Source organism: Cupressus sempervirens, chromosome 1 (assembly GCF_028749045.1).
Source record: "Cupressus sempervirens isolate cs-2001-9-10 chromosome 1, ASM2874904v1, whole genome shotgun sequence".
Classification (NCBI taxonomy): Eukaryota; Viridiplantae; Streptophyta; class Pinopsida; order Cupressales; family Cupressaceae; genus Cupressus; species Cupressus sempervirens.
In genome coordinates this window covers 140,117,125-140,138,274 of record NC_143118.1, presented here as the reverse complement: position 1 = coordinate 140,138,274, position 21,150 = coordinate 140,117,125, and the positions used below count along the sequence as shown (strand labels likewise).

The window sequence follows — 21,150 nt, the reverse complement described above, 5'->3', positions numbered from 1 at the left end:
GAACCATGTATTGAAGGAAGCAATACACAAAGCAAAAGTAGATAAAATAATTTTTATACCTAATCTTGATTTAAAGGAGTTTGATCCTGTGTTAAGAACTATGGTTGTTGGATATGACAAGAAAGGACACAAGTCTGTGATTCAGTATTTTCAGCAAACCCTCACTATTTCATATTCTCCAAAAGAGATAAACAAAGTTTTTGGAGTTCCTAACAAAGGACATGATAAAAAAAAATGGCTGGGGCTAATATGTTGAAGCGATCTCACTAAGCAAGAATAACAATTGGGGCCTAACAAAAATATTTATAGCCAATGAAGAATGGAGGTGTATTGTGGCCTTGGTGAAGAACAAACTTGTTGGGGGGAGCCGCGCATCCGATATTGCCATTTGGATATTGCCTATCGCGATTAGGTTGAATGTGGGAAGGGTTTACAACTAGGCACAACTCCTTTTAGAGAGTGTAAGGGAATTCTCACAGCTAAAACATAAGGCATTTGATATGCCTCATCATGCCATACCATTGTTTCTAGAAGTAGTTCTAACACAGGTCGCCCGAGAACATAGGACATTCGTACCAGCAAATAAGGTGAAACCCTATAAGCCGACCATGGCATATTGGTTTTAGATGTATATATTTGGAATAGGGCCTGCAGGGTGGGAGAGACAAGGAAGATGAAACTAAGGCATACAGTGGTACTGAAGACTTCTATTAAAATTTAAGACATAAAGCACAAATCAAGAAGATGAAGAGGGGACAAGTACAAACACATCTTCAGACTTAGAGAAAGAGGAATTTCAACTTAGTCACCTCAAAGGCACATTTGGAGAGGTCACATCCCTACCACTAGAAGAGGGACCATTGCCAAGAGTCATAGCTGAGCATGCTGAGATTCACATATAGGAAGATGTGGAAGTAAGAGGAGGTGATCGTACACTAACTAGTCATACATAGGGTACAAGAGATGAAGTTCGTATAGACAACATGGTAGCGGTAGTGAGTACACAGGAAGAACTTAGGAGCGAACAAAAGGTATGTACGGAGGGTGTCCGTATAGAAGATGCTTGTACTAAGGATGATGTTCGTACGAAAGAGGTCGACATAGAGGATTTCTGTACGTAGGATGTACAGGAGGTTCATAAGGAGGTACAACAACTAGACTGTTAGTTGAAAGATAAGGAGGAAGGAATACCTGGAGTAAAGGAGGTACATGAGACTTGAGCAAACAACTAATTCCTCAGTGGGGAGCGAATCAAGTTTCCATTCCAGTAGTAGCAAACTTGTTTGGCCCAAACCAGTTGCCTTACACTAAGGTGATAGAGCTTCGATGCCATAGAAAGACTGCACATAGCGTGAGACTAGAAACACCAAAAGGCATAAAAGTGGCCCAACCGATTGCTTTAGTGGTACAACCGATTGCTTTAGTGGTACAATCTACATGAAAGAAGGAAGTATAGAGCAGGAAGCGCATGGAAGGAACGAGTATAGAAAAAAAGGAAGCACAAGTTGAGGACACAATGTTGGAGGATGCAAAAGATTGTTAGGAAAGTTTGAAATGATACCTCCACCTTCACCAACCCCCATTGGAGATGGAGATTGCAGATAGAATGGAAGCACAAAGTGAGCACTTGGAACCATTAGAGACAGGAATGAAAGCACTCTCATTTGAGGAGAAAGCTGGAAAATTCCTCAAAGACTTACAGGGGATGGAACAAACCACCAAGGAGATCATAAAACAGGCTAAGGGGCAGAATTTGGATGCCATAGTCAGAGAAATAGAGTCACTAGTGGCATTTATGAAGAAAGATTGCCATACAGACTAAAGTTTACTCATGTAGAGCAGAGTGGGGCATGGAAAGGCAGTTGAGATATGGAAGGCTGGACATACCATACCCACTATGTTGGAGCAGTCACCCCTAATGCAGTCACTTGCTCAAATAGAGGAATCATTTAAAGGGATATTCCTAGCACTTCAATAGGAAAAGGAGTTGACAAAAAGAATGGAAGAAGAAAAGAAGTTGTTAAGAAGAATGGAAGATGAGTGGAAGGCAGTGAAAGCGACTCTGGGAGAGAAATTGGCAGCAATAGAAAAGGATAGGATGGAAGCCTTGTGACTGCTTCAAGGAGTTAGAGCTAAGCAGATGGCTGTGGAGCGAGATCTACGACATATCTGCAAACGAGCATCTAGTGTAGGGATGTCCTCCCACCCTACATCTTGATGTATAGTTTTCTTGGTTTATGGTTGGGTAGTCGTCTAGAAGACAATTTCTTTTTTGAGGGGGATAAATAAAGGGCATAATAAAACAATGATGTAATAAAGGATAGTTTGTAATGGGTTTGGGTAGTTAGGTGGCGAGGGGATGTGTTGGTTGGTCTTCCTAACCATCCGACCATTATTTAAGAATAGAGGAACATGAATGATGTACTTGTGGTTTTTGGTAATCAATAAAGAATACCGATTTCCCTCGCCAACATTGGTATTTTTGATATTAATAATAAATGCTTTTGTTGATACTAGTACAATTGAATTTATGCTTTACTATTCTATTTTGGTAACCATTCTACACACAATTGCTTGATGAAAGAGCTTCCCAAAGTTCTATAGTGTAGGTTAGTATCGTTGACGACATATTTCCTTTTGATGATTGAGCTTGGAATGACAAACCAATTGATATATATATATATGTGCAAAGGTCTCCATTGAAATGCCCTTTCCTCAAATAATCACTAGAAATTTCTATACTTGAACAAATTAGTTAGACAAAACATTATCACTTCCGTCCTTGTAACTCAGATTGTAAATTTGGGTTTGTTTATGGCATTCAACAGTAATTCTTATTGTGAATGGAAGGTCGGAAATGATTATAAAAACCGTGTAACACAGAGTATACTAACTATTTTAGAATCTAGAGTATGTACCTGACCTTTATTTCAATGTAATGATACTTTATTGGGACCATTCTTCATTTGTTCTTAAAGGCCCAATTAGGGCTTGAATTATACTTGGGGATGGCAACTTGTAATGTTTCATGGTAGGAGAATACCAATCCCAAATAATTATTATATATCATTATGCATATAGATCATACTTACGAATAATACATACTTAAAACTCAATTCCTTAATCGCACCCTAATTACTAACCCCAATGTAGATGGTATACTTAAACCTCAATTCCTTAATTATTGTGCTCGAGTAGAAATAGTCTCCAAGAGGCTCCTATTGTGACTGCTTGCCACATCTCACCCATTTCCAATGGAACCCCCTCTGGTCTTGGTAGCTCTTGGGAAAGTAGCTCGATAGCCTAGGTTCTCCCTACCTCATGTCAAGGGTGTAATACGACCAGACATATAAATCCATCTTGCTAGATTGTTTTCCTACCAATACATGTGTGGTTAGAAATTCACCATCGAATGCCAATCATGGGCTAGTTACAACGTTTGTTAGAATATGATCAGGGAAGGCTTGGCCAGTGCAAGGAGTATTCATTGCAACAACTAGTCACGGAGTAGAAACACAATAGTCCATTGGGGAGTCCCCACACTTCTTAGAGTGCATGTCAATGTAGTTTAGGGAATGGTCAAACAAAAAAATCCATGAGACCCCCCAAATTGTGCTCTTTGCAGAATGTGGAGCGCATTTTTACATATGTCAAGGAAAACTTGCAAACATCAGATTAATGACCCCCTTGGAAATGCTCTCGTCGGAAAGAGCAAGGGCAGTTGAGCCCAGGTTGTGGAATTTGTCCATCATGGACAAATCCATGACACCCTAAAAACCCTGTTTTTCCTTTCTTGTAAAGTGCGGTTCTAACTTGCTGTTGAATGTCCATCTTGGACAAAATCCACGACATGGCTGAATTCCCATCTCTTCACATTTCTTGGGCACATATTGGTAGGGGTTGTGGATTTTGTCCACGATAGTTATAATCCATGACAATGGAAAATTCCCACCTGATTATTTTTCTGAAGCCCCTTTTTGTTTCTTTTTCCCGATGTCATCGAATCCTTTCAAGGGATAAAATCCTCAATCAACCAAAATCCCTGCCTAGACCCCATGATTAGAACACGTTTTTATGGGTTGCAAAATTTTCCAAAAATAAAGACAAGATTCAGGAATCATGAAAAAAATTGAAAATTTGGAATTTCCTTAAAATCTCATAAAGTTAGAAAATTTCTCACAGTGAAAAATTCCTAAAAATCCAAAAGGTTGTCAAATTCTTGAGAGACATAAAATTGTCAAATCCAAATGGGTGAAAAATTAAAAATTTAGGAAATTTGGAAAAATCAAATCTTGTGAAAGTCCTAATAAATGGAAAAAGCAAAATTCTTTAAAAGTGAAAATTGTGATTTGAACAAAATGATAAATCTTGAAAATTGAAAGTTCTTTGAAAATTCCCAAAAATTGAAAAATTTAGAAAAAAATCTCAGACGATGGAGAAATTCATGAAAATTTCAAAAAGTGAAAATGGTACGGGGCAAAACTGAAAATTTTGGAAAGTAGGGAAAAATCCAGTGTTAAATTTTTTTGGAAAAGTCAAGTGTCAAAAAAGCAATTGAAAAGGAAAAAAAATGGAAATTATCTGGACAAAATTCTTGAGGATTGAAAAATGGGTTCTAAAGTAATTAATTTGATTAAATATTGATTTTATCAAATACTTAGATTGAAAAATACAAAATAATTTTTTTTGCACAAAGGTGTTTTTTGGATTTACATAAAAAGATTAAATATTAATTGATTATTTTCAAAAAAGAATACAAAATTTTTTAAGTGAGAAAATTGAAAAGGAAATTATTTTTTGCATTCAAATCAAGAAATTGATTAAATATTGATTTTAATTAATACTTAATTTAGTATTTCTCCAGAAATCGGAATTGGATAAATCATGATACAACTTCGTCATGAAGTCAAAGGAATCAAATTGGCAACTTTTTGAAAAACGAGGAAAACAATGGCAAGTGGTACAAAAATTGGAAGCTTGGCAACTAAGGCAAGTACCTAATTTTAGTTTGTAGTTTTAAAAGCAACTTCTCAAAAAGATGGTTTATTTAAAAAGTCACTTAATTCTTTCATTCTCACACAAAAATTTGAAGAATGATTTCAGATCAAAAGTGAAATTTGAGAGGCTTGTGTGTAAATTTTGAAGAAATTTCTCTAGGAAAACGTGAAGATATTCAGAATTCTTGAGAGTGTGTGTGTGTGTGTGTGTGTGTGTGTGAGAGAGAGAGAGAGAGAGAGAGAGAGAGAGAGAGAGAAGAAATTCTCTTGGAATTGGCAACAAGATTGCGAACTTTGAGCTTTTTTCAGTGACTTGGGGAAATTTGCATGTTCCTTGAGGAAAGCATAGAAAGTGAATTCTGAAGAAAAAACTAGAAATCTTGAAAAAATTCCAAAATCTTCTTCTTTTGGAGGAATTAGCTCAGCTTTTTTCCGTATTTTTCCATGTTATTACATTTGAATGTTTCTGTCTTGCAGGAAGGAGGAATGGCAGAACCTCGAGGAACAAGAGAAACTAGAGGACAATTGATAAAGAATGAGAAGAGAGGATTCGACCCCGAATGGAAGATCCTTTCCAAATGGGCAGAAATTGGAGATACAAGCCTTGGCGGCCTCGACATGAATGAGTTCAGTAGAAGGATGTTTGGGTACAAAGACCATCAACATATACACTTGGCCACCATAATCATGAGTAGTGGAATTGTTGCTGCAGTGGGGGTTCCCTCCTGCCTTTCAACATCCATAATTGATTGTAGAATGTGCCAAACATTACAGTCCTAGAGATTGAACAATGAAGGATTTAGATGAAAATATTCTTGCAGATTTTACTCCAGCATCTATCTTTGAAGCATTTGAGATTCCTTCACCCCCGAGGATGGTGAAAAAAACATAGGAGTAGGCACTGAGAGTCCACTGCTGGAATTCAGTTTTGTGAATAAATAATTATTAAGAAATGTTTGATGAAGAATAGGTCGCATCATTCAAAGATCGCCAAGGAGCTGGTATGGCTTGACTTGTAGTGGGAGTATATTGTCATGATCATGATGCTTAGTCACATTTTTGGGGTGCCTCATTCTAATAAATTTGAATCTTGGATGTGTTACTTCATTGAGGCAGTGGCAGGAGAAGGGGACAAGATAGATTGGAATGGACTCATAAGTGATAACATGAATGAGCAATTGATAAATTTAGAGCACACAAGAAAATTTTGTATGAGCTCCTACATAATCTATTTGCTAGCTCAAAGGATGAAGTATGATGGACTAAGATGCGAAGGACCAATTGGGAGCGGAACCTAACACCTGAAAGTTCGTGAATGCTATCCACAGTTGCATCTTCATTGTAGGGATGATTATGTAAGAGTTAATGATGTCTTTGCCATGCGTACAATTAGGACCCTACAAAAGAGGCTGCATATGAGATTTTCAGTTGGAGCAATGAAGTTGGTGGAGGATTATGGAGCTTGGTTCATTCAATTTCCTACCTTTTCATACATCTGAGTTTAGGGATTCTCTATGGAGCCATACAAACTTCCGAGGTATTGAATAGATAAGATGATCTTGTTGGAGCTTACTCGACAACTCACAATTAATGACAAGATTTAGAAGGGGAAGAAGAAATTGGAATTGCTTTTCTCAATTTCTATTGGAGGAGGCAAAATTGAGATATGCCTATGTCTGAAGGCAGCAAAGAGATCATCGGATTAACTCCACTTCTTTTGTCTTTGACTTTATCCAGAAAGGTATGATTTCGATCCCAACAACAAAGATCAAATCAGTAGCGGTATCAAACTACTAGCATAAAGTTTACCTTGAGGATTTTTGGCCAAATGTTGTAGATGAGCATGAAAATAGAGAGAGGATGCATTCAAGATTGCTATTCAGAATGGTTAGAGCATGGAACACATTCCAAGTTCCTGATCAAATGGAGGAGGATCCAAATGTAGTGCAGAAGGGATTTCATTCGGAAGAGGAAGAAGTTTGTTGTTGAGGTTGAAATGATAGAGGCTGAGGTTGGTCCAGAAGAGGAAGAAGTTTCCTACATCAACAAAAAAGATTTCAATTGTTAAATTTGTACCTTCTGAAGTGACAATGAATAGTTTAGGAGGTGAAGAGGATATCAATATTCGATTAGTCCAAGTGAAAGAACAATTGGCGATCTTGGGAGACTAGAGTATACCCATTCCAAAATGGTTAAAATAGTGAATTCAAAAGAGTCAAGAAAAGGAGGTTGATTCGGCAATTGAATTAGAAGAAATTTTTGAATGAGCCAACTAATCCAAAGAACAAGGGAAAACAAAAAGGTTCACTAAATTGTCAGAGGAGAATAGGGGTCCAGGATTTTGCAGATTGCAACTCCTAGAATCAATAAGACTAAGGACCAAATCACTCCAGATGAGTACCATGTCACGTATATCAACCTTGGTCATGCTTCCTATGAGAAAATCATAGAAAAGTTTGATGTCCCACTCAAGCTTTGAAAGAAAGGATGAAGAAGCTGGAAGAAGGATACTAGAAATAGAATAGAAATCAAAGCCTTGTGTTAGTACATTAACAACTTGCCTCGTCCAGTAAGAGAGGAAGGTCCATTTGTCCTTCCAATGGGTGTTTCAGCTGAAATAGTAGATGATATTGATAGGATCAAGCAGTCTGCTCAGGTTACAAAGGTTTGGGTTGAAAGAATTCAGGAAGAAGCCTTCAAGCATGTAGAAGAATTGGTGCAAGTGCATAGCAAGGCATTAGCTGTACTCTCCAAAATCCAATACATGGAGGAATCGTGGGAAGATGAGCATATTTACCAAGATGAACTGATTTTTGATATTCAAAATCTGATGGAGACCCCAAAGTAGGCATTGATTGATGGTGGAGTTATTGGCGAAGGGGATATCTATGACTTCCTTTGATGGTATAGTGCAATGATCGCAACCAAGGAAATGTTTTAGAGCTTCACCAAGGAGTCTGCTCAATAGAAAAAGATAGTTGACAACACCAAGCAAGGAGTGTCCAATATAGTTGCATCCTTGTTGTCATAGAGGTTAGTAGAGGATGAAATTACAGCAAACAATTTGAAAGTCAAGTTGGAGTTCTTTTAGCTGAAGTTTTTTGAAAGAGATGATTTTGAGAACTTCTCTATCTTCTCAAATACCATGCACACCACTCAGGACTTATTACCAGATTGGGAGGAAAGTTTAGGAAAGGCAGAAAGAGCAATTGCAGCTTTGGAATTCAAGAAAGAATCGGTGCCAAGCATCAACATAGAAGAATTGGAGATGGTGTTGGATCAGTTTTGGATCAGTTCCATGCCTTAAGGAGGCAGAATCAGGGATAGATGCATTTATTGCATAGTGGGCGTGTGCTTAGTTGTCATTTATTGCTCCCCACTCCCTTCTAGAACGAGTATGCATAGTGGGCATTTATTATCCACTATAGTAGTGGATTCTTGGTCGTATTAATGTAGATCTCTTGTCTTTGCCCTAACCCTAATTAGGGCTGATGTGGCACGATTTGGGCCATCGGTTATTGTCTTACTTTGGGCTACTCGTCGTAATCAAGGACCTACACAAAGGTCTCACTTCTCATTTGTAAGAGAGAATTTTCTGAGAATATTGCTATGAGCTACTAAGATAATAGAGTTTGCATTGAAGCTTGATGAATTACTTGATGTGTCTTGGTGCTTTCTTGTTCTCTTAAATTCCCTCATTTAGATTAAGTTTAGTTTTGTTAAAGTGTTGTGATTGCAATGGAGAAGATGATGATGTTTTGATGAATTCCTTTGGTTCATACTCGACTTTTTAGTGATTCTAAATCGTTGTGCAAAGTTAGCCTGAACCCCTTTCATGCATATGTCTAACTTCTATCATTCATATACATTGCTCTTTATGATGGTGTATGTGGTGGTATGAATATCTTTCGCATAACCCTTGAAGATTGCACCACTTCATGTGTAGTTGTAGTATAACTTGGTGAAGTAGAGCTCGGTAAATTAAAGAATTTGTCCACTAGAGTACCATTTGTTGTTATCACTACCCTTAGGATTAGAGTACCATTTGTCCACTTGCAGTATTGTCCTATAGCAGAGCAAGTTGCAGATATCTTCACCAAACCCTGAACTGAGGTCGAGTATCTTCATTTGCGAGATCTCTTGGGGGTTGTGGGATATTTCACTAGGGGGGTCACATGACTCTTCTCTTCTTTATTGTACTTACCTCTCTTTTTGGGGAAGGGTTCTTCGTCATCGGTTTAGGAAGGATGCTCATAGTTGGTGGTACCTCCATGGCAAAAGATTCCAAACATTGCAGCCCCTTGCAGGCAAAGTTATATCACAAGTAAGTTTTATTTAAAAAAAGATAGCTCACCTTTAAAAAAAGATAGCTCACCTTATCTTCAAAAGAATCATGACTAGAAAGTAGTTGTAAATTTTTTATAAGATTGAATTAATTCTTTTGTAATTGTTTACCGTGTGTTGTCTTCATAGGTTGTTAGTTCTTTTGCATCAAAAAAAAATTGGAGCACCTATTCTTTCATCCACTCGGTGAAGCGCAATAGGTTGCAATAAAAAAGAGTAGAGAACTTGGTATTTGTGCATTACAACTTGTGCCTTCTTTCGCACAAGAGTAAAGAATACACAGAAGGGGAGACAGAAGTGGGATGTAAGTGCAAAGGTTGTGGACTTGGATGCTTCCACTACATGACTTACACTAGATGATTTTGATGACTTTGATGCCAATACCATTGTTGCAGCTACTGCTGATCCCATTGGCCTTAGCTCAACTAGTGCCGGAGAAGAACAAGAAGAAGAAGATGAAGAAGAAGAATGTGAAGAAGAAGATGAAGATTGAAGAACTTAGAATATTAATAGATTTTTGTTCTATTAGTTGAACAATGAACATGAAACAATGATACTTGAACTTGATGCCATGATTTATTTTTAATGTTTTGAATCTTCAATGTTGAACTTGTGACTTGAACTATACGATGGTATGATCACCATGATTACAAATTTATGGTGTTTTTGTTGTTTAAATGTGTTTATGCTATTATACTACATTCTAATTGTAACTAATGCTTCATAAATGTGTGTGTGTGTAATTTTTACATGTTTTTGTACGAACGAACCCAAACCCATTTCCAAAATTTTGACAAACTTGCAAACTGGTTCTCGAACTTTGAACTTGGAACCGAACTCGAACCAAGAACTTAGCATTAGAGTACATTGCAAATGCTATTATAGTGTTTGTATAAACTTGGATGCAACAAAGATAAAACAAAATGATTTGAAAAAAAAGAGAAATAATTTGAAAATTTGTGAATCTGAATTTGTTTGAAAATTCTCTTCAAATTCACTTCAAATCTACAACAAATTGCTCTATAACATTGCAGTTCACATTCTTTCTCCTCCAAACCCTTTTCTGCTCTCCAAACTGGTATTTGCAATCAAAAAAATGTGTTTTGCATGTTTTGGGCTGTCAGTCCCTATATGCAGACTGCAGCCTATATTTTCTGAGTTTATGGCGATATATTAACAAGCTATTGCTAATATTTTCAGTGATATTTTTGGGAGCCTGAAAGCTACAAGTTTTATTGCCACTCAAAATTTCTCGTGACAAGTTTACCTATCACAGAGAAGTTTGCCATATTTGAATCTATTATTTACTATTGGCGATTCTGACTAAAATCTTGAAACAAAATTTGATTTATCTTTGCATGGGATTGACTTTAAGCAAAAGTTTAAAAACTTAGATAATTTGGATCCACATTATACTGCTGAAATGATAATGAGGGCGCACGAGAGACTTGGGACAGCCTTGAAGTCATTATTGAAAGGTATAATAGTTCTGATTTTGAATTTTTTTTCATAGCAACAATTCTGTTGATTTTTATAAACATGGTTGGAAAAATCAATTTATGGTGTTCAATGATAACTATTGTTTGAGGCAAGTGTATTGAAGACATATGACAATTCACTTTTTGAGTTGAACGATGGAATGAATCTTGGTTCTAGTGCTGCACCTGGTGAAAATATTAAGGTATGGGATTTGGGAGAAGATTCAGAGTTTGAGTTGGAGTATGTTTTTTAGTTTACTAATGATTTGAGTTGACATTATGAGGTGATCGGGTACCCTCTTGGGAGACTGCCAGATATGAAATGTGCAAATAAGGAGACAGATGAAGATTGCATTTGGAATTTGGAATGATATGACACTAGGAGGCATCATTATTCCTTACTACATGAGGAATTTGAGGATAACTTGGGTATGCAAATTAATGATTTCCATTGACAGTTATTTCCTTGTTTGCATTCATTTAAAGTTGCTTCAATCTGACACGAGATTTGGTCTTGAGTTTGGGGATTGGCCAACAAGTGGGACATTTCACACTTTGTTTGAGTTGATGAATAGTAATGCATGCCTTGCGTATGAAGTTGGAAAGGTGGCTCCTTCATGGGATGCATTGGCTTTTGGGGACTTTTACTTAAGATTTTGATAGGTTTCCAAATAGGGTGATTGAGTTTGCTGCAATTTTCAGAACAGTAGCAATGAAATAAGGTTTGAGGCTTGACATTATGTAAGTCTTGAAAAAGAACCTAAACATGAAAGCTACCATCCCTTGGAATGAGTGATTTTCATCATGTAGAAAGCTTTCTTTGGGGTTTAGTCTACATGAAATGCATATTGCTATGGTTGATAATATTGGTTATCCATCAATGTATTAATTGTTTGTATTTAATTTTTAACACTCTTAGGTAGTTGCTGTGTTGGTTGTGTCCCTTTTGGCAACCATCGGGTCCTTTAATATATCATGTACCACCAAGGAAAATAGCATGGTGTGGTTGGGTAAATTGTAATTCTTGGCGAACCATCTTTGGCCTTCTTCTCTGTAATGTATTGATGAGCCAACAAAGATATATTTTACTTTTATGTCTGGTATGCACTACCATCTCTATTATTATTTCGTGTATGTAAATTAACAAGTCGGGTCAAACTTGCATGATTCATGCCCTTGGATCCCTATAAAGGCAAGAAGAGATCACTGGGTGGTCAAGACCAAGTGATTAGTCTCTCTTTAGAATTGTAAAACAAAGAGAACGAAGAAAACAACCATCCGTACATACGTTATCGGATGAGTACAAAGGAAATCTTGAATTGACTGTGTTTGTTCCCAAAACCATAGATTGGAATCCTACGAGCCTTGCCTGCTCGATGTTGGGATATTCAACCGGTTAAGGCCAACTTGACAACATTGATCGATGCGATCCAAATCCCCTGTGCTTCTGGCTCTGCAAAACCAAGGTGGGTGTACCTAATCTTGAAGAAAACACTTGAGCCTAGGATGCTTATAGCAGATTGATTAGAATGCGAATATAATCAAAGCTTTCAAAATGGCAAGAATTATAGAAAGCTTTAAGATTGCAAATTACGAATTAAGAATAATAAATGTGATAATAGTTTAAATAAAGAATGAACACAACAAATGAATATATTAATTCCTCAATAGAAAGAAATGAAATAGTTGGCAGCATGTGGATTATGAATCAAGAGTAATATAAAGACCAGTGCTTAATTAAATGGGCAATTAGAGTCAATATTATAAGTTGACACATATAACTTTATAAAGTCTAATATATTTAAACTATAAATAGTTTTAACAATTCAGACGCAACGGATCAATTATATAAATGCAATTTTAAACTAGTCTAGGATGCGTTTTAACTCCTACGATATGGAGACAAACTAGACATAAATACAGAAACAATCAAATATGTCACAATATCTATGTTTATCAAGTTTAAAATGCAATAATGACCCAATGCATTTATCCGAATCTTAAAATATTTATAGAAAATAAATAAAAATATTTATAAAGGACACAACTTAATAATAATTTAAAACTCCAATGCAAATAAATAAAGTAGATACGCTTATAGATTACGCCGGAAATAAAATCACAATAAAGACATTCCTTACAAATGATCCATCTATTGCGAATTTATGCGGATCGCACAAAATTTACCCAATAATTCAATCCACGGGCTTTGTTCTACGCCAATAGGAGAATATAATACATCATAATATATAAAATTTTAAAATATAATTATGAATTGTCTCCCTCCCTTGGTTTTTTACATCTATATTTATAACCAATGGAAAGGTATTCACCCAACCATTGCACCCTTCTATAACAAATAACCACCAATATAAAATTTTAATATGATGGGCAATTTTATAACTTTGTGTATAATTTTCCTAGTCGGTGGCCTAAATGGTTTGAATAATTTGCACCATATGCGAGAATTATCTGCTCCATTTTTAGGCAAATCCTTCCTCCTTCGTGAATTTAGAATCAACGGGCTCCTCCATGAACTGTGACATCTTCAGGCATGAATGACACATGTTCATGAGATTATCATCTAGAAGTGCTCGATTCAAGAAAAACTTCTTATTCTACTACTTCCATCTTCTAAGTCCGCACGGGGTCTTTCAACTTTGATTATCAGGAAGTCGTGGTTTGCAAATTCTAGCCAGTGGTTCATTATCATGTATCCCTTAGTTATCAGGCATCTGAGATTTATTTTTTCTACTGCTTTTCCTAGCACACCCACTGGCTTTTGTATTTCATGGGTCGAGCATCATCAGGGAGAATGTCCTTGCCACACATAGTCCAGATCTGCAGAACACATGAAGCATCGTTAGATGTATATCATTAAACAATTACTAGTGGCTTTGTGAAAGATGAGCACTGAAGTCTCCATGATAGAGAATACTGTATCAGGATCTCCCAGATTTCACTCGAACTTCATTCGGATACTTCCCTGTGTCAGACTGGACCAATATATTATCGCTGTAGATGCTTGCCTGGATTATGCCCTTGTTAACATGAACAAAGAAGGAGAGTTTATATCTCTCTATCACTAAGTCAACAAATGTTTCTCCATTTCTCTGCGTGCATCAAATCTGGCCTATCCTCCTCCTCTTACTTACTATAGTCAACAGGCATTTAACTTCAAACAGAGATGCTGTTCTGTTAGTCTCTTTACATGGCACCACTGATTCTGGAAAATCTTCATTTTCAAGGATTCTCATTTGCTGATCTTCTTCTCCAGTTCTTTAAGGTCCGTAGAGCCCCTCTTTGCAATGAACAATTCATCAATCTTATATGCTAACTCCATGTTTGGAAGTTCTGTCTCATACAATCACTGTATGCAGATTTCAGAAAAATAATTTATCTGAATCAAAGAAAAAATAAAAATAAATTTATATTTCCAAGCCTTAAAGTTTGAAGAGGCACATATTTGTTAGTATGCCTCTCTCTCATCAAGTTGAAGCAACTCAAGCATGTGTACTATTCCATCAAATGTTTTCTGCAGTCCTTAGCAGCCTCAAATATCTGTCGAACTTGCAGCATAGTTCAAGATCATTATTCTTCAGATCACATGAACACAGTTGCTCTTTAGATTTGTATCAACCATCGCTCTTTCTCTCAGTGCTTTCCAGGCGGATAGTTGTGTAAATCAGTAGCCCCTTTTAATCTGTGTTATATCCAACACAGTGTGACATGCTTTATTGACTGCCTTGAGATTGAGATTCAATGCATGACCAAGTGCAGAATGTTCATTTTATGCTTTTGATTACCCAATCTAATACAATCTGGTCTAGAATTTAGTACTTCATTAAGTATGTAAGGATGCCCTTTCTCTTTTGCAATATGAATATGTGTCATTCCCTTCGTATAACAGGCAGAAGAATCCACTTTCAGCAACTCTTGTATCGTTTCTAAATGTCCATCTTCCCTAGATATTGCTGAGTGTAATGGATTGCTCCAAGTGTATGATATCTTTTGAAGGTAGACACTTTTTACAAGTCTTTCATTCTGATTTCAGCATATTGTAAAATATCATCAATTTTATGATTAAAGATTTGAGATTGCTAAAAATGGAGGCAGAAAATCATCAGACTGAAATATTGCACAACATTGAGAACCTATCCATCTGAGGGGGGACCTTTAAATAGAGTGAGTATGATTCAAGGCCTAGAAGTACTTGAGGTGTTGGGAACACTGGAGGTGGACGTGTCGAGGATGCACATGTGGATGAGAGTGCAAGGAGAACACGGAAATGTAGCGGTCAGACTAGTCGACCCAGGTCTGATGCATAAGGGGGCGATTAGGCGAGAAAGAGGTGACTCCTACAATAAGTTTGATTGTGTATTAGTAAAAACTGTCAAAGTTTAGTGAATGGGGCAGTGGACCCTATGAGGCATTGAAAGACTTGTAAGACTATATGGGTAGCAAATGGTGAGGATGGAAAAGACTATTGGCTGAATGCTACAAGGTATAATAATAGACAGATTCATAGAACTAGATGCTTCATCCATAGCTTCTTGGGACACACTCAAGGGGGTGTTCAAGGTTGAGTTTTAAGTTATTATGAGACGATAATGAGATTGATGCTGAAATTTATAACACCAAACAAGGGACAAACTAGAGTGTAAATGCTTATAGTAGCAGGCTTAAGGAAGTGTTGGGCAAGTTGGAAAATTAGTTTGTTGATAGGTTGAAGAAGAGGTGACTCATGGAGGGGTTGATTCCCTCCCTGTGTAAGAAGATAAAAGTGGTGCCTCCACCCTCATACACCAATGCCTACAATCAGAGAATGGACATCGAGAGTGAAAATAAGACATCCTCTTGAGGAAAGAGGAAGATGCATGATGATGAAAGTAATGAGGGTAGTAGTGATGATGAATCAACAAGAGTCTAGGCCTTGTGGTTAGACATGATGAGAATGATAAAAGAACTAAAATTGGAGAAAGGGATCAATAAAGAAAGTAATGAACTATGGTGTACGAAGTGCAAACTGGAAGGGCACACAAAAATAATTGTCCTCAAACAATGTTTTGTGAGATTCGCCAAGTGATGGGTCATTCGATAAAGGAGTGTCCAATATAATTTGAAGACTAGAAGCACACGAGTACTGTTCATACAGGGAGAGTCAACTCCATTCAAACACCAGAACGCATCGCCAAGTCAATATGTAATTCAATGGCGGAATCAAATACAATATGACTCTAGAGAGCACCCTATCATACATTATTGAACTCTTAACGAGTAGGGCTACACCTTGGGGGCTAGGGACTTGAGAGGCTAGACCAAGGTATGTAATGTCCTTGTTTTTAGCAGGTTCTTGCAGTTCCTTGAGTCAGTTTATTATAGAAACCCTCGTGGGCTGATAGGGTAGTTTGGGGGGCTCAGTTGGGGACTTCCTATTTTTAGTAAGTCTATTTTTGACAGTTGCCATTTTTGGGAGTGCAATCTGAATTTGGGGTGTTTGTAAATCTGGAGTGATCTTCCTCAGGCACTTGAAGACATCAGTAAATGCAATAGGCACCACTTATCTCTGCTGCTAGGCGTTTTTTTCGCTGCATTTTGGCTAATGTTTTATGGCTTCAGGTCTTGGGTTTAGCCTACTTACGAGTGCTGTTATATCATTGTGATTGTGGCGATTTTCTTGCCTAAATTTTGGGATGCTAGGGCATCTAGTTGTGGCGTGGACTTGCAAACTTGAGAAATCAGCCCTAGGTGGCTAGTGAACAAAATTTGGGAAGAAAGGAGTGGTAAATTAAATGTTCTCATCCAAAGGTCTCGGCCTTGTATGATAAGTTGTCAACCATTCACAACTAGTGTTTCTTGCATACACGGGCCCTTATAGTAGTGGTGATTAGCTTACAGAGACCATGATTAATTCCCTAGGAGAGACTTTAGGGAAAAAACAGTAAATGCTAGGTTCAATATCTCTCTTAAATAATAATTGCATTTGTTATCTGTAAATCGTTTATGGTGTGAGAGCAACTGTTGATAGAAGAGACTGAACATTGTGTTTGTTATTATTCTGGTATATAATCATGTTTAATAGTGTATCCATTTGGAAAGAGCTGAAAGAATAAATTTACTTCAGCATGGACTACATTTGCCTGATAGATTTAAATAGTTAGTTGTGCAAGGACTGTTTTAGTTCTAGGAGAAATCACACATCAACAACGTGAGCCAAACAAGGTTCACTACAACAATAAACAAGGTGGAACTGTTATTTAAAGATCATATCATCTTTCCAAAAATTGAATTATGTTGAAGTGGTGCATGTGAAGTCTCAAATTGATTAAGGTGGAGAATTGGCATTATTTCTGATTATGTGTTTATCCCTTAGAAGGTCTGAATATTCATAAATTTCCAAGCTATCATCTCAAGCAAAATTATCATCGAATATTTCAATGGTATCAATATAATTTGCTAGGTGTTTGACAACTACTTAACATAGGAAAATTATGTGTAACCAATTGGGGTTATTACAATGGTATTAGAACCTATTTCTTGCTATCCTCTATGGTAGGAAATTCATTGTTATTTCAGATTTGCTGTTGTATTGGCAGTGACCATCACTCTCGCATTTTTTGGCCATGGATAGACACAGGAGGACTAGTAGTTCTATGAGCCGATAGAGCGATGTGGAGAATAGCGAGAAAATAAAAATGCCTTGAGGGAGAGTATTGAGAAACTTAAGCTTCATCAACAGTGGTTGGTGGAGAGTTTGTCGAATCCAGTTTCGGTTGAGAGGGCAACAAGGTATATGGCTTCCACCTCTAGAAGGTCGGCGGGAAGGAGGCTTGAGTTTTCGCTGACAGATGTCCATGATGCAGATGTACCTATATTTAGTACGACACCTACTAGTCCTATCTGCAGTGTTGATGATGAACTTATTTCAAAGGGACATGTAGTTGTGTCAGTGCCAGTGAAGGATAACGACACTGAGCTTCAACAGGTAGAGGCTCCTAGACTTGTTGCTGCAATTAGTGTAGGGACAATTGATGCAGTTGTTACGATTGATACTGTAGGCTCTCTCAAGGAGGGGATTATTATTGGAGACTTGTATGCGAGCTGTCATTTTGTTGCTCCAGTGTAGGAGGCAACTATTTCCTTAGGTGGGACCATGGCACATATGGAGTCACCCATCTGTGATGTTGGTGGTTTGGGCATTACAGCAAAGTCAATAGATGTGGGTTCATGCTCTAGTATTATTGATTCACAGCCTGATGTTGAGTCGTGTGTAGAGTCAGGTGTCAGCAGTTGAGGTTTTATTAAGAGATGTGGATGCATATAGTATGGACACATCCGATGATCCATCTAATGATGGTATGAGCTTTACTGGGTACGATAACCCTTGCCAAATATTAGGTGATGACTCTGAGGAATTTTGGATGGGTCCTAGGATTGATGTTTATAGGATCTTATTGTTGAGATGGAAGCTGGGACATGAGAGGAGATTGATACCATGAGGACTTCCATTTCTTTAGATGAGGAGTTGGTTGAGGTACATAGTAGTCGTATCTCATCACCAAAGGAAATTCATTGTTATTTTAGTGTTCTTGCCATCTTGTGGTGTAGGAAATTCATTGTTATTTCAGATTTGCTGTTGTATTGGGAGTGACCAACACTATCGCATTTTCTAGCCATGGAAAAACATAGGAGTACTAGTAGTTCTATGAGCCGATGGAGCTACATGGAAAATGGCGAGAAAATACATACCTTGAGGGAGAGTATGGAGAAACTTAAGCTTCAACAACAAAGGTTGGTGGAGAGCTTGTCAAATCCAAAAACGGTTGAGAGGGCAACAAGATATATGGTTTCTGCCTTTAGAAGGTCCACCGAAAGGAGGCTTGAGTTTTTCCCGATGAATGTCCATGATGCAGATGTACCTATATTTAGTATGACACCCGCTAGTCCTATCTGTAGTGTTGATGATGCATTTATTTCAAAGGGACATGTGGTTGTGTCAGTGGCAAGGGAGGATAACGGTAATGAGCTTCAGTAGGTTGAGGCTCCCAGACTTGTTGCTATAGTTAGTGCAGGGACCGTTTATTCAATTGTTACCATTAATACTTCAGGGTCTCTCAAGGAGGGGATTATTATGGGATATTTGTATGTGAGCTGTCATAGTGTTGCTCTAGTGTAGGAGGTAGCTGCTTCCTTAGGTGGGACTGAGGCACGCTTGGAGTCACCCGATTGTGGTGTTGGTGGTCTGGGTGTTATAGTGAAGTCAGTAGATGTGGGTTCATGCTCTAGTGTTATTGATTCACAGCCTGACGTTGGGTCATGTATGCAGATTCAAGTGTTAGCATTTGAGGCTTTATTAGGAGATGTGGATGCATATGGCATTGACACTTTTGATGATCCATCTGATGATGCTATGAGCTACACTGGGTATGATACCCCTTGCTAGACTTTAGGTGATGACTTTGAGGACGTTTTGAATGGGTCCCAGGATCTTATTATTGAGATGGAAGCTGAGACATGCATGGAAATTGATATCACGTAGACTTCAATTTCTTCAGACGAGGAGTTGGTTTTGGGGGTTAGCTGAATTTTGAGTTTGAAGCCGAAAATTTGGCGAACCTTGTGACTTAGGTTATAAATGTGAGCTCATTTCATTGGAAGAGGCATCCGATTATTTGTTTATCTCTTTGCTTTGTTGTCTTCGTGACAATTCTGAGTTCCTTGTTTTTGTGCCCTCGCTGAAGCATAAGGGTTTGGTTCTGAGTTGTATTTTGATCCACAACTGAAGTATTGTGGGTTGAGTTCTGAGGATTATCAAGTCTGGAGTTATTAAGACTTCGATTTCTGTATACCTGTAGTTTTGGAAGAAGTCATTTGTTCTGGGAAATGAACCTTGCAATCTGTGAATTCGAACTTGTATTTGGGCAATCTGAATTTGGGGCCTGTGTGTAAATCTGGAATGATCTTCCTCAGGCACTTGAAGACATCAGTAAATGCAATAGGCACCACTTATCTCTGCTGCTAGGCGTCTGTTTTCTCGGCATTTTGGCTGACATTTTATTGCTTCAGGTCCTGGGTTGAGCCTACTCACAGGTTCACTACAGCAAAAACAAGTTGGAACTGTTATTTAAAGATCATATCATCTTTCCAAAAATTAAATTATGTTGAAGTGGTGCATGTGAAGTCTCAAAATGATTAAGGTGGAGAATTGGCATTATTTCTGATTATATGTGTTCACTGTTTATCCCTTAGAAGGTCCGAATATTCATAAATTTCCAAGCTAACATCTCAAGCAAAATTATCATCCAACATTTCAGTGGTATCAGTATGACTTGCCAGATGTTTGACAACTACTTAACATAGGAAAATTATGTGTAACCAACTGGGGTTATTACAGGGTAACCCAGCAAGAGAACTATGTGATGACATTCTTCCCTTGTGAGCTTTTGTCCGATCCGAATATGTTGGAAATTAAATTAATATTTGTACTTTGCTTGCTTGACTTTTATTGATTGTTTCTTAGCCCCTTGTCTTGCTTTTGTGTTGTTTTTGTTGCACTCTTGAGGCAGGTCCAAGCTTGTAGCACTCAGTAACATCTTTTGCATACCTCTTAATGTTTGACATTGTACTTATAAATCTTCGAGAAGAAATTGTATTTGGTTACCCACTATTGGATCAAATGTATTAAGAATGCCTGTACTTTATGTAAATGATGGATTATGATTTTAGTACAAGATCAAATAATATCCTTTGTAATTGACTTGGAATTTCTTTGTTGCACTTCCATGGTTGGTCAACACATGGAGTTGTTACTTAAGTAACGATGTTAGTAGACAGAAGAGAATGTAGGAGTTGACTGTCTAATTCTATAATTATGCCTTGATCAAAGATATCATGATGTTGTTAGGTTCTTTTATTTATGTTACACATGGAAGAATATTTGTGTCGTGTGGTATTCATAGTCATAGAGTTGTTTCAGTTTGCTGAAGAAAAAAAATTCTTCATTTGATGGTTAAGTTAGTTGGCCTCTTGGGTCTCTTAGTAGGGCCATTACATTTCATTTCTCAATTTTCAATAAAAAAGTCACATATACCTCAATGTATGCCGATTCCCCATGTGAAACCAAGGACCATATGACTTCTGGCACCTGTTATGCCACTTGCTACACCTTCTCCCTGGATTCTGTTTCACAACATCGTGCTGAGGTAAATTTCCTCCAGTTGTTGTTGCTGGTATTTGGTATTCAACTTCTACTTATATTTGAATTGACTGAAAATGCAGGATTACTGTCATTATTTTTGAAAAAATTCTGTCCTCTGAAGTTTACCATTTCA

The 21,150-nt window shown here is 37.4% G+C and overlaps 1 protein-coding gene across 5 annotated transcripts in view; it reads left to right on the top strand.

Annotated features, from left to right (window-relative positions):
* Nucleotides 1–21,150, top strand: part of HDA2 (histone deacetylase 2) — a 182,503-nt gene that overhangs the window by 82,614 nt on the left and 78,739 nt on the right. For 3 of the 5 annotated variants that reach the window (XR_016361840.1, XM_089817999.1, XM_089817992.1), the window contains one exon: nt 20,944–21,021. The exons of the other annotated variants lie outside the window; for them this stretch is intronic. Coding sequence is in view for 2 of the 3 variants with exons in the window: in XM_089817999.1 (XP_089674125.1) it covers nt 20,944–21,021 (78 nt within the window). In the remaining variant the exon portion in view is untranslated. The remainder of the gene's footprint in view (nt 1–20,943; nt 21,022–21,150) is intronic. 5 annotated transcript variants of the gene reach the window in all.